Here is an 18,170-nt window from a genome sequence, read left to right as displayed (position 1 = left end):
TGGGCAATGCTACCCAGTGAGCCCCTTAGGCCTATTCCCCTAGTCCGGATTCCGCAAAGAACTCGACCGATTTTGGAGCTTTGTGCTGATAAGGTAAGATCTCAATGTCCCCTACCAATAAGGGACACGCTCATATGCAGCTAAGGATATGTGTCTCAAGACCAACAAGGTTTTTCTCGGGTTTTTCTGCGTGTCGAAGGATTGGGGTATTCAAGGAGCCGATCCAAGTGAGATCAGCAGCCACTGCCGATTCGGGCACCCTATAGGGGAACCGGGGGAATGTGCCTGGGAAGGCCGCCATATCCTGCACAGCCTGCAGCAAAGGGGACCCGCCGAAGGGAAAAATTCGGGCTTTCCGGCTTTCCCCCAACCCCCAACCCCCCATCGTCCAAGTGAAGGCTCTATTCCGGGCTTGATGTTACTTACCCAGGTTGTTCTCACTTCATTTTTGAGATTAGATAAATTTGAAGTTCATGAATAATAACGGTAGGAATGGTTAGAAATGATCTATTATCAAAAAATGTAACAATGATTATTGTTTTCAAATCAGGGACCCGTAATGACTCTTACCCTTTGGTATGTAGAGAGGGCCGTCACTGTTGTCCTAAACGGGGGGTTCGAAATTGTCGACGACGTCACGTTTTTCCGATTGTTATGGGGCTGATAGTATGGTAAGTATGGTAATTTACCATGGAGTGTGGCTTTAAGGGGTTTTCATCATGTTTATCGAGACTAAAAGAATTAATTATAGAGATGGTATTGTAATGTATTGTCATATATGGAAAGACACTAGTCACGCTCGCACCAACCAAAGTCAAGCGCTAACGAAGTGGCAAGAGACTACCAACCAATCAAAATACGCAGATCCGCTGAAAATGGAGTGAAAAGACACCAAATGGAGCTTAAACGGCCCACCCAAAATACTCTCCCCTCTTTTGCCCTCGCCTCTTCCCTTTCTCTCCCACAACACTTTCTATCTTCATCTGATCTTCTTCTTCCCTTTTTTTGTAACTTTCTTCTACCAACTTTCTCGATTTTGTCTTAGGTACTGGATTTACTTTCGCCTCAAAAAAGAAAAATACACACACACACAATCATCATGTCCGCCTACTTCTACAACCACCAACAACAACACCAGCAACACCCTCACCATGGTGCTCACATGCAATCCGCCAATAACCACGGTCGCTCGCGTCGTGCTCCTAAGATGGCCTCGCAAAATGCTCAACGTCAGTTCCGAGGAGTGAAAAGCATGCGGGAACTGGCGGAGGCTCCGGCAGTGACAGCTTTCCGGGCGAGGTTCGAGGCCGGTCGTTCCTTTGATTTGGACGATGATCTCGAATTCTGCCCGGGTCTCCTGACTGAGGACGATGTATGTTGTGATCGACGAAAATCTACAACCCCTTAACTATTATCCCCTTGAACATCGTCATTCAAACTTGGATAAATGTGGCCGGAATCAATTTGCTGACCATTATTTCCAGCTGCACTCCATTCACTCCGCCTCCGACCGCTCCTCCCTCTCTAGTGGCTCGCCGGAAACCTCTCCTTTGCAGCACCAGATTCAGCCGGTGCAGCAGGTTACTCCGTCCATCTCTTTGTCTCCCGCTCAAGCCAACTCATACGTTCACTCTGGTGTTGCCGGCAACCCTAATCACGTCAACTACCAGCAGTCTGCGAACCGGACCCGCAAGGTCATTCCCATTGTCAACCCCTCTACCGGAATGACGATGACGAGCCCACCTTCATCGATTTCTCCCGCGATGATGCAGACTGCTCAACGTCGATGGTAAAGATGCCATCTGCCAAAGTCGTAGGCTGGCTCCCTACGTCTCCACATGTTCTTTGCACGTCCCGTCACCTGAGCTGTTCTGCATCATCGGGGTCCCTTAATCGCAGGTCATAATCTTATTTTTCTTCCATTGCATTCTTGTCTGATACGCCACTTTGCATTTGACACGAAACCATGGAAAAATACATGTTCCATGAACACGGCGACAAAAAAACTTCAAAAACCCGAAAACAAAAACCGACCTGTACATACCACCTCTCTCTCTCTCTCTTCGCCGATTACGACCACCTTCGCCTCATATTCTATATCCTTTGCGATACTTCTGGCTTGTTGCGAGCGACGGCGCCTGCGATTCAATACCTTGCATCCTTCTACTACGATACCTCTTCGTCTCTCAGGGAGGGACGAATACTTTCTTCGGCCTATCTTTTATTTTTTCTCCCGGTCGGGCCACCGATGATGTACAGAACATGTGAAAGTGACATTGCTACTTGATGTTGCATGTCTATGACTTTTGGAGTTGATTTTCCTTTTCTTGGGAGGGTTTCGTGTGCAAACGACTTTGCCAGATACACCTACGCTGTGACTTTCTATACTTTATTCTACGATCACTTTGTTTTGGGTTCTTTTTATTACCGGGGCGGGAATGGCTTATCATTTTCAAGGATCTAGAGGCGGAAACGATACACGTCTGCATTGCTTGGGCACTGTTGAATATCTTGGGTTTTTTTGTATTGCGTCTTTTGTCACCTTCTCCGTCTATTTTTTTTGTCCTATTTTCTTATCATTTTACGGATTGTTTTCTCTGTACATCGGATTCGGGGATTGGTGAACAACGCGCCTCCAGGCCACTGGTATGTGGCCGGTTGGGTTTGGTTGCGAGCGAAACCATGGTATGCGGAGTTGTTTCTGTTTGAAATCGATATCCTTGGGGGTCTCTCGCGTGTGCGAGTTTAGACCATTTATGCACTTAAAATGGCTTTGTTCATTGTTTACTATCATCCACTCTCTCCATTTTATCTCTTTACATTTCCATCTCTTCGCTCTGTATTTCTTGCGTTGATCTTTTGGGACTCCCCGAGAGATATATTGCATTGTATGATGTTGATCATTTTGATTACGCCATAATATCATGTTCAATCACATATCATTTGTTCACACCGTTTCTTCGGACTCCGGTCAAGTGTACGTTGCGCTCGGCCTCATATGGACGATTCAACATGCTTTTATACTCAGTCACTGGACTAAGTACTAAAAGGGGTAGCCTGTAGACTTGCTCTGGTATTACCCAAATTCTCGAATATAGCTACATATAGGAATTTTCTCCGAGAACTCGGAGGTACTTTGAGTTTAAATTCAAAGTGCGAGATGGACGTTACGTTGCCTTGAGGGTTTCAAAACCGATTTCCTGAGATAGACTGTTTCTTCAGGCGCTTCTCTTATTTGATTTAGGGGCTGAGACTCTGTTCCACAATGATTACCGTTTCTTTGAATAGATTTGCAAGCACAGTGAAGGAATTGCTGCGCCCACAAAAGTTGGGATACTGAAAAAAAAGTAAGAATATGGGACAAAATGGTCAAAATGGTTGACTTTAAACCTGTATACCCACCCCTCGGATGGGCTCAAACCAGAGATCAACGTTGGAACAGAAGAGGGGAAAGAAAAAAGCTATCTCCGGACTAATCATGTGTTCTCATCTGGCCTCAATCTAGCATTGATCACACTCAACGGTTCGATCGCCCGACGATCAATGTTAGGAGTATCCAACCACCGAAGGTGACCACACAAGGTGACCACGCATTTATGTCAACGTAATGCCATTGTTCCCAAGTCCCTAATAGGCCAGAGAACAAAGATCAAATCCAGAAACATAATATACATATCTAAATGAGACATCTTTTTCAACGTTTCACAGTGTCACACAACAGCATGATTGGTCACTTACCCGCTCGGCATTGTTTCAAGATCAACTAACTATACCTAACACCGACTGGCCCTGCGGTCTTAGCTGTCAAACCCACGCGCTCAGGGGTCTGTCCCCCACTCATCCAAGACGCCGCGTAGTAACAGGCAAATGAAGAGGAGGAGCCTTTTGATCTCTGTATAATATACGCGTGGTCTGGCTATCCGGTCTTCTCTCTTCGCTGGGTCTAGTGACATATCCACTTCCCCATCAGTCTGATCTCGGTCCGATGGCGTTTACTGTGAAGCATGCCCAGAATAGGCCAAGGCATTTTCATTTGTTCATTGGCTCCAATAGGTTAATAGAATATAATGGGGACCACCTACTCTGTTTTTCTCCTGCCCCATTGTGAGCGCATTGTGCCTGCCATATAGATCGGCAACCCCGGTAGTTTCGCTTTCTTTTTCTTTGATATTTTCCTTTCATATTGCAATTGTTCATTGTTTCGCTTCTACTCTCTTTTTCATTGTTGTTTCTTATTGTTATTTTTTTTTTGTTGCTTTCTCTTTTCAATTCTTGGCTGCAGGTATTCAAGTCAGGACTACTTATTGCTGACGTTCATTTTGTGACATTGGCATTGTCTTTCATTCAGGGAATCCTCCAAGATTATCCTTATAGATTGGACAGTGATAAATTCTACCTTGTCCATCCTGTCTTTTGTGTTTCTTGCCATCACATTCTGCGACATCAAGTTCTCAGGCCGGTCCTGACCTAATTCGTTCATTTTCGACGTTGATATCCCCAATTAGGGCTGTGGACAAGATGCAATTCCTTATTTTCTTTACTGTGTTCTTTTCGCTGAGCTTAAATGCTCTTTCGATGCCAGTGGCACCGAACAAGCACCTTCAAGGCCGGTCCTTCAAGGTGCAGCGTGCTAAGCGCAACGATAATATCGTTCACGGTCCCGTGGCCCTGCGCAAAGCATACCGCAAGTTTGGCATTGATGTGTCAACTCTTGATGTCGTTGAAGTTAGTGACTTCAAGCCTTTTGACACTAAGGTTACCTCTGGTAAAAGCGCCAAGCAGGATGCGGCGGAATCCGATCAGACGGGCTCCGTGTCGGCCACTTCTGTTGCTGGGGATGTGGAATTTGTTTCGCCAATTACTCTTGGTGGCCAGACTATGAACGTGGATTTTGATACTGGATCTGCCGATCTGTAAGTTTTCTTCTGTCCTCTCTGCTTGCTCGCGTGTGTGTTTGTCGTTTTTCGGACAATTGACCTGGTGGAACACGGATCAATGTTTGAACTCACATGAAAACTATGTTTAGCTGACCAGTGGCCACATAGATGGGTATTTAACTCTCGACTTCCTGAATCCCAGCGAAAAGACCGAAAAGTTGTCTATAACCCGAGCAAATCTAGCACTTTCAAAGATTTGACGGACAGCACATTCAAGATCACATATGGCGACAATTCCGGTGCCAGCGGAGATGTAGGCTCAGACACTCTCTCAATTGGCGGTGTTGAAGTTAAAGAACAGGCATTTGGTCTCCCAACAGATGTCACGGGCTCATTCGTCTCCGACGTCGACTCCAATGGTCTCCTTGGCCTTGGTTTCAAGTCACTCAACACCATCAAACCAGTGGCACAGAACACCTTCTTCGACAACGTGGTCTCCCACCTTGACGAGCCTGTTTTCAGCGTCCGATTGCTCTCTGACGGTGTTGGAGAGTATGAATTTGGAACCATCGATCATTCAAAGTATCAGGGTGTTCTGGCCAATGTCAGTATCGATTCATCCAAAGGTTTCTGGCAATTCAACTCGGCACAGTACTCCATTGGAGGAGGAGACTTCACCCCGGTCACCGATGTGACCGAGACCATTGCCGACACAGGTACCTCGCTTATGCTCGTGAGCCCTGATGTTGCGAAGGCGTATTACAATAAAGTTGACAGAGCCATCTATGCTAGCAATGCTGGTGGGTATATTTACCCCTGTACTGCGAAGTTGCCCGATCTGGCTGTTGCCATCGGAACTGCTTACTCAGCCACCGTGCCTGGGTCACTGATCAACTTCGCCGAGGTTGGAACTAATACTACTACTGGTGAAACTGGTGAGTACCCTTTGTTGATCTTCTTTTTTCAAATTCCAACTGACCGTGTTTAGTGTGCTTCGGCGGTGTTCAGTCAAATGCAGGCTCAAGTCTAGCTATCTACGGTGATGTGTTCTTGAAGGCCCTGTTTGTGGTCTTCGATTACCGAGGGCCTTCCATGGGATTCGCATCACCTGCGTGAGGAGTGAAAAATAATTGAGATATACCTAGGTATCGGCTCTGCACTAAGTGCGATCATGTACAGGTTTAAAATAGAAACATCAACCCATAACTACTTCAGTATACTTGAGTATTTCCATTACATGCTTGATAAATAAACAAGCATGTCTATCAAATCCTCGATGCTAGTGACGAAACTGGAAATTTTGAATTCTTCATATTCTCATGGGTATGCATTTAGTCCATTTTATTTTCAAAGATAACAACCAAAACCCTAACATCCACCGCTTAACGCACGGTAGCATTGGTCAAACTCTTAACAGTACAGATACCACCAGAGGCAGCAACAAGCTTTCCAAGAGCAGGCTTGCCCTCCTGGCCGTGAACAGAAGGAACAGCACTGCTATCGAAGGCAACCTCGCGGTCACCAGTAGTGGTGAAACCAGGCTGGAAAGTTTCCCAGACCTTCTTCTTAGGGTTGAGCTGCTTCTCAGGCTGACCCTCACTCCAACCCTCGAAGCTGATGCGCTCACCAGCGGGGGCATCAGCAGGTGGGTTGACCAGCTCAACGGGGCCGGCGTGCGAGTCCTCGCCCTCGGCGACACGAGGGGAGGCAGCAAGAACCATAGCGCAGGACTTGACGCCACGCATGGTCACGGGCTTCAGGTTGCATACGGCGACGATCTTGCGGCCCTGCATCTCCTCCAGAGGAATTAGGCCGTTCAGACCAGAGCAAACGGTGCGCACGGTCTTGCCAGTCTCCTCGTCGAGAGAGGTATTATCGGAGCCGGGGAGGTCGCCGCAGTCGATGGTGGAGACGTAAAGCGAGTCGGCATTGGGGTGGTTGATGGCGCGCAGGATGTGGCCGACACGCAGGTCAATCAGTGAGGGGGAGGGAGGAGCAGCGGGGGCGGGAGCAGGCTTAGGGGCCTTGGGGGCCTTCTCCTTCTTTTCCTTCTTGTTGGTCTTGGGGGGAGCGTCGGCGGCTTCAACACCAGCCTGGGCCTGGCCCTTGGCGGCCTTGTCGGCCTTTGCTTGGCCGACAACGAGGGGCTTGCTGTCCGGGGTGGCGTTGGGGGTCTGAGCGCTAGCCTTCTCGCGCTTCTTGCGCTCCTTCTCCTCCTTGGGATCGATGGGCTTAGGCACGAACTTCACGTCGTTCAGATCGATGGCGATCTTCTCCTCCTCGGGGATCTGTAGGGAGAACAGGCGGCCGTTCTGGACGAAGTCGGTATGACGGACGATGTGGTGGTATCCCTTCTCGCCTGTGCGCTCTTCGGGGGTCCACTTCTCAACGACAGGGGCGAGGAGAGCGTAGACGGCAATATCGGCGACCGAAGGCTTTGTGCCAAGGAGGGTTGTACGGGTGGCCAGATGGATGTTGAGTTGGCCGAGGATACCCTCAGTGACGTCCTTCTGGGCATTGGCGAGGGAGGTCTTCAGACCATCGACGGTGTGCAGCCATTGCTTGATGTCGGCTTCCTCGCCCTCATTGAAGGTGACTAGTGGGAAGATCTTGCTCGAGGCGAGGAAGTAGTCGGGCTCGGTCGCATCCGGAGAGATGACGCTGGGGTAGGACCGATAGAGGAGAGAGAGGAGAGAAGATACGGGAGTTGCTGCCGTCGCCATGGTGAGTGCGCGTGGAGGGGTTGGGAGTGGAAGAAAAGAAAATCGAGGAGGGGCACGGATCTGTGTCAACGATTGGACCCGCGGGGTTATCAGTCGGGCCCGCAATAGGCACCTGAAGGAATTCAACTTGACGATGATCCCTTGAGGGATCTGTTGTTATTATTTCTTATTTATATTCTATGAGTCAAAGCTCTTATGCTCCTTTTGCTACTTTTTGAGGTCTGTGTTACAGCTGACTCAGCGGGTTTAGGCGTGGGCCGCCGGCGTCCATGACCTCCAAGATCCCAGAACTGCTATACAAACAGCCGTAGAGGCAACAAGAGAGATCTGTAAACCACGTTTGACATCTTGTACGTTGTCTTCATTTTGCTATCTATACGTGTTGAATCGGTATTAATGATGCCTCTAAATTCTCGTTGAGACAGGGCCGGGATGGAAATCTGAATGGCATATAAATTTCACTAATACATCTGTCAGTCAGCAAGAAAGCAACAACGTGGCTTCTAAGACTCGCTAGTAAGGTCTTGGTTCCTTCTTTTCTGTTTTCTTTATCAATGGTTGCCGTGGTACTAGATTCTCATCGGTGCCGGCTTTGATCAGCACCCGGGTCGCCTTCCTGGATGTGGTATTTCTGATAGCAGTGTTTCCTGCTTCATCTTTCCTATTCGGGTCTGTGAAATCTGCTTTTAACAAAATTTGCAACATCATTGGACTTCGCCGTGCGGCGTGGAACAAAGGCAGCCGTGAAGGATTGCATTGTTGATTAGTGTGACTTGGTGACAATAGTAGACGAGCTATCCGTTCGTCTTTTTATTTCAATTGAATGATAGAGCACTTTTATTCCGGAGCCATCTTGCGAATTGATATCCACATCGAAATCTCCGACCAGTCTTCTCGCCAGATACGCTGAGTAGATGTTCTGGTTATAGCTTGCAGTAAGACTCAATGGAATACGACCGTCTTAGTCGCACAAATCAGTTTCATTTCCTGGGATGTCAAGCAAAGCATCGATCGCTTCTCTTCAAGAAGAAGGTTGACCATCACAACGTTCAAGTCTTGCAGCCAGTGTACGCCCTCCGAGAGTTCTCGTGTGAAAATCTGCACCCCACTTGGCAAGTAGTGTCACAATATCTGGCCTGCAGATAGCAGTCGCTAAATGAAGCGCTGATTTTCCCTCCTTTAAGTGTACATTTGGATCTGCTCCATGTTCAAGCAAAAGCCGAACTTCATCAAAGCTTCCTTGGACTTTACATCCCTTCATGGGTATAATCGTATCGCTTGTTGACAATAGATCCAATCCAGAATAAATCCAAATGTGGTTTGAGCCGCGAATCAAGGCTCTAATTAAATGGAATGGGCTGACGTCGGAATTCCCTTGGGATGTCGTCGACCACAGGACGGCCTCTTTGGCGAGAATCAACCGCAAGCCAGGAATTAGGGTTGAGACCGAGCTTGATTGAACCTTGAAGGCAAAGATATTTCGGAGCTTGCCTACAGTGGCATAGATTGCGATTTTGCGCACTTAGAAGAATGTCTTGGCATATATGTCCAATCAAACCACCTTTTATAGCCATCAATCCAACGAGATATGGGTTTTGGTCATCAAGACGATAATACAGAGCCCTAGTGTTAGATTGAGATGTGGAAGCTTCAGAAATTACGTCGACTGCCTTTGCAAACGACGTCTGGACTACTTCTTCATACCCACATCGACTTGTCTTCTCCAGGTTGAGATGCAAGGCTTTCAAAGCCCACGGTGGTCTACAGAGCTAGACGTCACAATATCACAGAGACGCCAATTGATTATGCTGAGTGCAAAAAGACTCACTAGAGGTAATTCAGCTACAATGGACATCAACAACTCATTGAGCAGATCGAGCAAGGGTGTGCCTCCCTTTGGGGGTCTCTGGGGATTTCCCACAAATTTGCGTCTTTACGAGACGATTTAGAGTCTGAGCCTGGAGTTACATGCTGGTATCTTGACCGCGTTGGTAGATGCAGAATAAAGAATGAATCAGGAAGCAGCACGGCGGTGGCAAGTGCATTGAAGTCTCAATGAACATCTTATCTTGCACTTTGAGGCTAGCAAACAAAACCGAGGCAAATATCAAACAGCTTCTTCGAGACTTTCAGAAGACATGACTTCTTGACTTCAATATATACAAGTGGCAAGGGTGATCATGATGTAGTAATGATTGAGTTTGACTCAACATTTTTACTTTGAATTTTATATCTCTTCGTCCCAATATCCTACCTAGGTAGGTTTGTCCTCTTAATACTACTTTGGCTCAATTCCAACCGTTGTAGCTGGGTAAATACTAAGAACCTCTATAATAGAGTCATACATTCAATTAGATACTATGTTTAAGCCAAGCATCTCGTTGGCGCCATATGATCTGTTTATGCATAACTCCATCTCAGAGCGCTCCATGTAACCCTGATAGGCATATCTAAATACGATATATTGGTGAATTTTGATTGGCCCCTCAAGTAACGCTAAAATGAGTCATAATGAGTCGTGGAAGGCCAAAGTACGGACCACCAATCAGAAGAAGCTTACTGTGGGTCCGACTCTTGCTGCGGTCCATCCCTTTTGCCTTTGGATTCTTTTATATGGCCTGACCCCGACCTTAGATTTCTTCCTCAGGACACGACTCCCCAGTCGAACTACAACTAGGGTTAACACTCCCTTACCTTATCCTTTTGATAGAGCGTCACGGGTCTGCAAAGGCCCGTCTAAGAAATCCAGCGATGTCCGCCTGCAGTTGTTCGAGCGCCGCGGCGGCGATCCAGACCTCCTTCCACTGGTTCCAGCCCACTCAACACCGGCTTGCAGGAACGCCTTCAAGGGCCTGCTGATTATTCGCAATGGTCGAATATTCACTACGATAACCACTTCTCGTCCCTGGTACCGCAGTTGGAAGGCTTTCCTTCGGCTGTGCCAGTTTGTCAATCCTTCGATACCCTCACGCATGAGTCGGCACTCTGGGCAGAACCTGATCTGTCCTTTGTGGACACCGACTGGAATTTCCTATCTGTCGATCATTCTACGCCGTATCCTTCCGCTTTTGACGATGTCCCGGTTGTGGACATTGGGTACGGCACCGCCTCCGCTTTCAATTCTCTTTCGGATTCGGCATCGATCGAACACCAGCAATTTATATCCGCGTCTCTGGCTTCTAGTTCGGCCAATTCACAAGGTAAGACTACATTCTCTAATCAGTTTTATACAGTCCATCTCTAACATTCAGAAGATGGCCACTCGCAACCTTCCCCTGTTTCACAATTCCCTGCTCCCGTCTCGACTTCTTTGTCAAGCCCCTCCACCTCTCAGGGTGATGATGCTCTAGGTCGTGTCGATTCATCGCGTGTAGAAAAGCGCAAGCTCAACACACTCGCGGCGCGGAGATGTCGGCAGAGACGTGCTGATAGGATGAAGGATCTGGAGGCTGAATTGGAGAAGGTCCGAAAGGAAAGAGATGAATGGAGACTTCGATGTTCAAAGCTTGAAGGTGAAACGGATGCTTTGAAGGGTCTCCTCTCTCGCAAGAACAAGGATATATAGCTGGATGCTCGAAAGGAGCTGGTCTCATATAACGAAATCGATTGATTTGTGGATCGGAATGGACTCGATATCTTTCCTAGCCTTCGTATTCTGTCAAACAAATGGTCAGAACAACTCTCACACTTGACATCATTGAGCTCGTGCGAGAACCCACAAATAACATGGGGCAGCCCCACCCCCGCAAATCGCCTGGATTGAACTTCAATCCGCCAAGTCCCAAAAATGTGCATTTGGTAATAGCGGGGGGTTTTAATCATGGATCCTTTGTTCCAACAGTCCGAATGTCTTACCTCGTGGGGTGCTGTGGAGGGGGGTTCCCCTCGTTCCCAACAACGGGGTTTGCCAAATACATCAGTAGCACATGAACATATGAAAACTGTCTGTTGACAACTGTGTAACATTTCAACCTCCCTATTTAATTGCATCACCTCCCTTGATCTTACAGCATACTCTTTATTAGGCTCGCTTTACATAAGTCTACCAGTATAATCGATCAATCCCTGGTTCATTCACAATGAGAGCCGTTCGATTCCATGGCCGAGAAGATATCCGCGTTGACGAAATCGAGGAACCCCTTTGTGGTGACGGTCAGATCAAGGTATATATAAACTTCCTGCTGAGCACGCTCAAGAGATCACTCCGAAGCATGTCTAACAACAAGCCTTGATTCTAAAAGATTCGCCCTGCTTTTGTGGGAATATGTGGAACTGGTAAGTCACGCAGGAAGCTCGAAATCTGATCTTCTCTAATTCAATTCAGATCTTCATGAATATCTTACTGGTCCATCTACTGTCCCTACTGTTCCACATCCACTTACCGGGGACAAGCTGCCGACAACTTTGGGTCATGAATTTTGCGGTACCGTAGAAGAGATTGGCGCAGGTGTCACAGGACTTCAGGTCGGTGACCGGGTTGCCGTCAAGCCCAATCTATTTGATGGCACATGCTCAACGTGTATAAGGGGCAGGTTCAATTCCTGTGAGAATCTGGGATTCATCGGGTATAGCAGTGAGTCAAGCACTATATTTCCTATCAATTATAGCCTTTTTATTAACTGACAGTTGCAGGTCAGGTAGGAGGACTCTCTGACCATGTAGTCGTGGACAAAAAGAATGCCATCCCACTACCAGACTCCATCCCTCTTGACATAGGAGGTAAGATTAGACTTCGCTGTTTCAAAGTCTGGCCGGGTTGTTTCAGCTCTGATAAAAATTCTCTAACACAGCTTTGGTGGAACCTCTTGCCGTTGCATGGCATGCCGTCAGCCGCAGTCCTCTGCAGGCGAATGACACGGTACTTGTGGTCGGGACTGGACCAATAGGCCTGGCTATAATCCAGGTACTGAAGGCTAAAGGTATCACATCAATAATTGCTGTGGAGGTATCCGAGCGACGACGGGAGCTTGCCCTATCTATGGGCGCCACTGAAGCTCTTGATTCTGTAGGGATTAATGGAGTTGCGCACGTACATGCCTTGACAGGAAATTCAGGTGCAGATGTTGCATTCGAGTGCTCCGGGGTCCAAGCTGGGCTTGATACTGCCATGGGTGGTTTGCGGGTGCGTGGCACGACGGTCATCGTGTCGCTTTGGGAACAAAAGCCGGTCATTGATGCTTTTGCCATTGTGCTTCAGGAGAAGCATGTGACGGGGGCTGCAATTTACGATGATGGGGACTTTGAGTCTGTAATCAATGCAATTTCTTCTGGTATGTTTAGCTGCTGATGGGTTATTTGCTTTGACTTCCTCGTTCATTTTTGTAATTTTGCTGACCTCTTGTTTCTTTGGTGTAGGCGACATTAAGCCAAGTTCTATGATTACTAGTAAGATCCGAATGGAGGAAGTGGATGAAAAGGGATTCAGGGCTCTCATCGAGGAGAGGGATAAGCATGTGAAGATATTGGTCGACATTTCTGCATGAAGCACACGTTTGTTCACGCGATGTCGCCATCCGTTTATCTATACTTGTATTTCGTCTCTCTCCAGGCAGTACAGCAATATTCGAAATTGGCTTCAATTTTCTACACAGAGAAACTATCTCAAGCCCCACCGCCAAAACGATAGGCAATGACTAGGCCATAGTAGGCTAGACTGCAGATCAGCCCTGCTCGTCAGAATGGAAATTTAAATTATCTGACAAGACAGATACGTCCGGGTTGTTGAATCATACATCTTTTGAAGAGAGGGTGGTTCGTGGTTGGAGATTCCAAGATTACGGTTCCGTCTTCGGTTGGGTCGGGAGTTGAGGTATACCTAGGGCAGGGATACACATTCAATGTAAATAATGTCTTTTACCAATTACAGAGTCCATTTTGTTGGAGCAGGCGGCGTACAACCATACTATTGACACTCAACTATCTAGATCCAGTACTTCTCTGTATCTCTCACCCATACACGGGATTAGCAATAGCTTTTGGAATCCATCCAGTCGTCCCGGGACTTTTCTCTCCTGCCAACCCCTTGTAAAATCACCATAGAGTACAGTTTTAGATCGCAATTGATCTGATTCCGCAAGCCATGAAGCACTTGTACTGAGATCCCATAGAGCAACCTCGGATGTGAAGGGCAGTATACTCAGTGCCTTGACATTCGGACAGCACCCGATTTTTAGTGTCAAATACAAGCCCTCGATCATCATGACAAAAATTACTGTTCTTCGAGCGCTCTCTGCCAATATCCATTCTTGCCATGTGAGCGCAGGGGCCAGCTCTCCGGCTCGGACTTGTAATTGAAAGGTCCAAATTCGCAATGTATCCATGTGCTGTTCTGCTAATGAGCGCTGTCGAATATCACCATCGAAGAGCTGAATGATTTGAAACAGCGTCAGTGCATGCACTGCGGCGAGGAGCTGGGGCAGGGTACCCGTGTGGTGGTCCTGCTCCACGAGGCTGGTAGTCTTGCTTTCAAGTATACGGAAAATGAGATCCTCTGTTTCTGATGTCTTGATACTATAAGCCGCCAAAACTGTAAAAGCATCTTGAATAGCATTGGGCAAGTATGCATCGTAGAGGTGGGAATGAATGAAAGGTGTTTTTCGAGAGCTAACAAACGACTGCGGGTAGCTTTTGATGTTCTGTAAAAGCTGTTTGGTTGACCATTTATCTAAGATGGTGGTTTCTGGGAAAAATGCAGCTGGTGATGATGATGGTATGGTGGGCAGGGAGGGCATCCAAGTAAGCCATGGGGTAGCAACACTCGTATCGTCGGAAGGAGAGTCATTTAACGGCCAAAATGATAGATCCTCATTGGAAACAAGGGAGGCTTCTGGCCACTCTTCCGAAAAGTATGATGATTCCAACTGTCTCGAGATATTCTGGCGCTTCTGTGGGGACCATGCACTCAGGTATGTACATTCTAGCCCCTGAGCAAGACACCGTGAGCACTGCGGGGTTTGACGATCGCAACGCCGCTTCCCCTCAGCGCAAGTAATACATGACTTCTGCCGTGAGCGCGCATATGGTGATCTATAAGCCATGGTCTGAATTTCTACGAGAAAATAAGAAAAATGCCAACAGATGGGCAGCCCCGTAGGAAAACAAGGCTGTGATGACAGAGGTCCGCAGAACTCCGCAAACTCCGCAAACTCCGCAAGGCTGACAGCCCGAACTATAGTAATATGCAAATTCAAAAATCCGCAATTTAGAGTATGGCGAATATGTAGCTCTAGCTTAGACTCAGATCTATATAAAGGAGACAAATGAATGTTATGGAATTTCTATACTACCCTCGAAACATCAAACATAACATTTCTTCCTTTGCAATGGCCATCACTGAGCTTATTTTTCCAAGCGTCAAAACAGACTCAGCTTCACTCAAGGAGCTTGAAAGAGACTGGCCAAGCTTGAGCAAAGGATTGACTGATCCTAATCCCGGCCTGCTCTGCGCATTCCGTGGATGGATTCTGACAGAAGATGGGCTGGATGTAAGGGAGGCCTATAGAGAGTTCCTTCTTTTTGGTAAGTTCGCCTGGTGCGTCAACTTTGGGTATATCTGATCTGGCATAGAGTGGACCTCAGCCGACTCTTTCCATGCCTTCATCGGCTCGCAACAATTTGCTGCTTTTGCTAGCTCAATCAGGCATTTGGTGACTGGGCCACCCACCTTGCAACTGTTTGAAACAAAGGTCTCCCCAAGAGATGCAGCTTCGGCGCCTATGGTTGAAATCATTCGGGTGACGGTCTCCAATTCTGAGAATATCGAGAAAGGCCTTCAAATATGGGAGAACACATCCCGTCATCTAGCCCGCAATGGAGAGGGCACGACTTCTGTCACCTATGGCAAGAGCTCGAACCTTGAAAAGGATGTCATTATGGGTATAATAGGATGGCAAACCTCGAAGGTAAGATAAAGAATCCAATCTATCATCAATGCCATGCTGACCAGTAGAAGGAACACCATGACATGTCCCAAAAGAAGATTTGGTCAGAGACGTTGGAGTCTCTCAAGTCGCTGGGGAAATTGTCACAGATGACTGTTGGCATTGAGGCAATGGACCTGGGTAGTTCGTAAGACGTTGAGAAGCTGCTTTTCGAAGGGGGATTGATAATACATACATCTCTCCTTTGAACCTTTGTAGCGGTGGTGGAGGGTTGAACTAGGCATTTTAAAGATCTGAGAAGCGAAAGAAATGGATACTAATTCATGTTTTGTAATAGCCTGGATAGCCAATTAGATATTACCCTCTTGCTCTGTTGAATTAATCAAGGATTGGGAGCGATTTGGTGGCATAGTGGGCGGTTGAATCAATTAAGTGCTAATTCATGGACGCTTTCTGGGGTGCTGTAGGGACTCAACCACTCCTGCCAAAGCCCCAACCCAAACGCGACACAAACAATTGGATAACATGCCTCTACCCAACCTTGGGCAAGTAGTCCAAGAAATTCCTCGCAAAGTTCTGCTCCATCATCTCACTTGACAGCTTCAGGTCCGGACTCGCGTCCAAAAGCTGGTTGACCTACTTTCTCACTCTGAAATACGATATGCAACTGGGGTTCATGACTCCATATTTTTTGCCAGCAATCTTCTGGCGTCGGTTTCGAACCTCGTCGCTATCCCCGTCGTCCACAAAGTTGGTCTCATCACCACCATGGTTCTGGGACACGTACCAGATTCAATTGCGCTTCTTTTGCTACCTTTTGTAGCGACTGTATTCGTTACGGTCGATTGTCTTTTGATTCGATCAATTTTAATTGAATTTGATCAGGCCCCGCGTTCTTGGCACATGCGATATTGCCTAAGGAGCGCACGCTTGTCATGGATGGAGTCGATGTGGTAAGGACGCTCTCACGAAGCTTTAGCTCCTTTTATCACTGGGCTATTGGGAGGGCGAGATGGAAAGGGAGGATATAATCGAATAGGTCTGGCAATATCCATTGCGGGGGCTCTCAAGCTGGCTTATAATGTTCTTCTTCTGTGGGCTTTTAGGGTTCAAAATTATAAAGCAATATACTTATAATCTTGTCGTTTGATTAAGTTGTTTCTCGCGCTTTTCATGACCTTGGACACCCGGTCTGCTACTTGGCTTTCCAGACCCGGCTGGCGGGCGGTCCCCGGACCTTTGACTTTGCTGAAAAATAAGCGCGAGATAATCTGGTTCCCGCTATGATCGGCTCGGTCCGTTATGTCGACGAATGAGTGCGCAGTATACGGGAATTACAAGCCCTCGACTCCACCCATGGCCCCACCTCGGAGCCTCATTTCGCCATCGCAGCCTCGTCTACTTTTGCTAGCCAAAAACATACAGCACATCTCCTCGCCTTCAGCAATAGCGTGGGTCAAGGACGTATCCGCTTGCATTTCAATATTCTCGAACCCCTTGATGAGCATAAAATGCCGATTTGGTTGTAAATTACAGTGAGAATATGGTGAAATTGGTGCCGAAAATGACCGCTTTTCCAATGTTCCGCACTCTCGTGATTATAAAGTTATTTTGGTACGTGCTTTAGGGGCCCATTATTTCTTGACTAAGGAACTTCAAACACGACGGTACTACATACACCTAACATCTAGGAATTCTCACTTTCCTTCTGCGTAACGTGTGTTAAGTCATCCTGTATGGTAGTCATCCTCTTTAGGAAACTACCCTTTACGAGGCGGAAGCAAAAGCTGAAGCGCTAGGATTCGAAACGTGTCGACTGACGTTTGGAAATTATACATAGGTATCTCCGCACCACCCCTCTTTTTTTAGATTTCTACAGGTGTCACGATCTGGCCTCCGTTTGTGTTTTGTAAGCAATGTTTTCGCGCAATAGGAGATACAGCTAGCTAAATTGTAACATCACCGATAGAACTCACGCGGACCAGATTTTCTCTCGATCAAGCCACTTAAGTCCTCAATCCACCCCGAGTCGGCCACCATTCCGATAGCTTTCATGTTTGTGCCACGCAACCAGCTTCTCCAGGATGGGGGCCGATGAATGGCGCACTTCTATAATCGATGGCAGCCAGCTCAAATAGCAAAAGACAGCCCCCTATCATTCGCATCTAATTGTTCCATATTTTCTGTCAAGCTCAACACGCCCACGCAGTTTCAGAACAGAGGAAAAGAATAGGAGTATCGGCCTCGATGATCCCGCCGGGTCGAACCTCGACATCGGCGATAACGCTTCCAGTTCCGCGCCCCTTCGGAAGCGAATGACGACATCACGATCGACGGCACCATGTCTTCTATATCGGTCAAGACCTCTCTCCACGACCAATTAAATCCTGGAGCTTTCATGGGTTGCGCGATGACGGTATTCACCGGCTGATGAAAGGGTGTTATCATGCGCGGTACTTCAGTGGATGGAAAACTATCTATCTTGGTGATGTTTCATCCCATAGTCTTATGCTCGATGAATGATCCGGGCAGCGCAAAGAGTGATCTCATCAGCGATAAGCTGTGGATCAGTCATGCGATTATCGACGCTGAACGTCTGGCGACTGAAGATACCATGAATGGCTTTCTCACTGCAACATACTGGAAAGGTTGTCTATAAGACCGCACATATCGCTCTGGGTGGATCTGGT

At 47.4% G+C, this 18,170-nt stretch overlaps 8 protein-coding genes across 8 annotated transcripts; 6 read left to right on the top strand and 2 right to left on the bottom strand.

Moving 5' to 3' along the window:
• Window positions 1-1,099: 1,099 nt before the first annotated feature.
• N7529_002496 (DUF4452 domain-containing protein) lies at window positions 1,100-1,793 on the top strand (the record flags this gene model as incomplete). Its single annotated transcript, XM_057238024.1, has 2 exons — window positions 1,100-1,372; window positions 1,485-1,793. 2 exons carry the CDS (start codon window positions 1,100-1,102, stop codon window positions 1,791-1,793), a joined length of 582 nt encoding a protein of 193 aa, XP_057100635.1.
• A 2,274-nt stretch (window positions 1,794-4,067) lies between these two features.
• Window positions 4,068-4,471, top strand: N7529_002495 (uncharacterized protein; the record flags this gene model as incomplete). Its single annotated transcript, XM_057238023.1, has 2 exons — window positions 4,068-4,085; window positions 4,283-4,471. 2 exons carry the CDS (start codon window positions 4,068-4,070, stop codon window positions 4,469-4,471), a joined length of 207 nt encoding a protein of 68 aa, XP_057100634.1.
• Window positions 4,472-4,518: 47 nt separating this feature from the next.
• Window positions 4,519-5,993, top strand: N7529_002494 (pepsin-like aspartic protease; the record flags this gene model as incomplete). Its single annotated transcript, XM_057238022.1, has 3 exons — window positions 4,519-4,913; window positions 5,046-5,812; window positions 5,866-5,993. The coding sequence occupies 3 exons, from the start codon at window positions 4,519-4,521 to the stop codon at window positions 5,991-5,993; spliced, it is 1,290 nt and encodes a 429-aa protein (XP_057100633.1).
• A 266-nt stretch (window positions 5,994-6,259) lies between these two features.
• On the bottom strand, window positions 6,260-7,600 carry N7529_002493 (putative cofactor for methionyl- and glutamyl-tRNA synthetases; the record flags this gene model as incomplete). Its single annotated transcript, XM_057238021.1, has 1 exon — window positions 6,260-7,600. The coding sequence occupies one exon, from the start codon at window positions 7,598-7,600 to the stop codon at window positions 6,260-6,262; it is 1,341 nt and encodes a 446-aa protein (XP_057100632.1).
• A 2,501-nt stretch (window positions 7,601-10,101) lies between these two features.
• Window positions 10,102-11,165, top strand: N7529_002492 (bZIP transcription factor JlbA/IDI-4; the record flags this gene model as incomplete). The annotated part of the gene is made up of 3 exons (XM_057238020.1): window positions 10,102-10,161; window positions 10,437-10,800; window positions 10,855-11,165. 3 exons carry the CDS (start codon window positions 10,102-10,104, stop codon window positions 11,163-11,165), a joined length of 735 nt encoding a protein of 244 aa, XP_057100631.1.
• Window positions 11,166-11,679: 514 nt separating this feature from the next.
• N7529_002491 (2,3-butanediol dehydrogenase) lies at window positions 11,680-13,083 on the top strand (the record flags this gene model as incomplete). The annotated part of the gene is made up of 6 exons (XM_057238019.1): window positions 11,680-11,763; window positions 11,842-11,875; window positions 11,925-12,173; window positions 12,233-12,319; window positions 12,391-12,870; window positions 12,956-13,083. 6 exons carry the CDS (start codon window positions 11,680-11,682, stop codon window positions 13,081-13,083), a joined length of 1,062 nt encoding a protein of 353 aa, XP_057100630.1.
• A 429-nt stretch (window positions 13,084-13,512) lies between these two features.
• N7529_002490 (Zn(II)2Cys6 transcription factor domain-containing protein) lies at window positions 13,513-14,637 on the bottom strand (the record flags this gene model as incomplete). Its single annotated transcript, XM_057238018.1, has 1 exon — window positions 13,513-14,637. The coding sequence occupies one exon, from the start codon at window positions 14,635-14,637 to the stop codon at window positions 13,513-13,515; it is 1,125 nt and encodes a 374-aa protein (XP_057100629.1).
• Window positions 14,638-14,859: 222 nt separating this feature from the next.
• N7529_002489 (putative quinol monooxygenase) lies at window positions 14,860-15,671 on the top strand (the record flags this gene model as incomplete). The annotated part of the gene is made up of 3 exons (XM_057238017.1): window positions 14,860-15,118; window positions 15,167-15,501; window positions 15,552-15,671. 3 exons carry the CDS (start codon window positions 14,860-14,862, stop codon window positions 15,669-15,671), a joined length of 714 nt encoding a protein of 237 aa, XP_057100628.1.
• Between the last annotated feature and the right edge of the window lie 2,499 nt (window positions 15,672-18,170).

Source organism: Penicillium soppii (genome assembly GCF_028829465.1).
Source record: "Penicillium soppii strain IBT 18220 chromosome Unknown utg000003l, whole genome shotgun sequence".
Lineage (NCBI taxonomy): Eukaryota > Fungi > Ascomycota > Eurotiomycetes > Eurotiales > Aspergillaceae > Penicillium > Penicillium soppii.
This window is presented reverse-complemented; position numbering and strand designations above follow the sequence as displayed.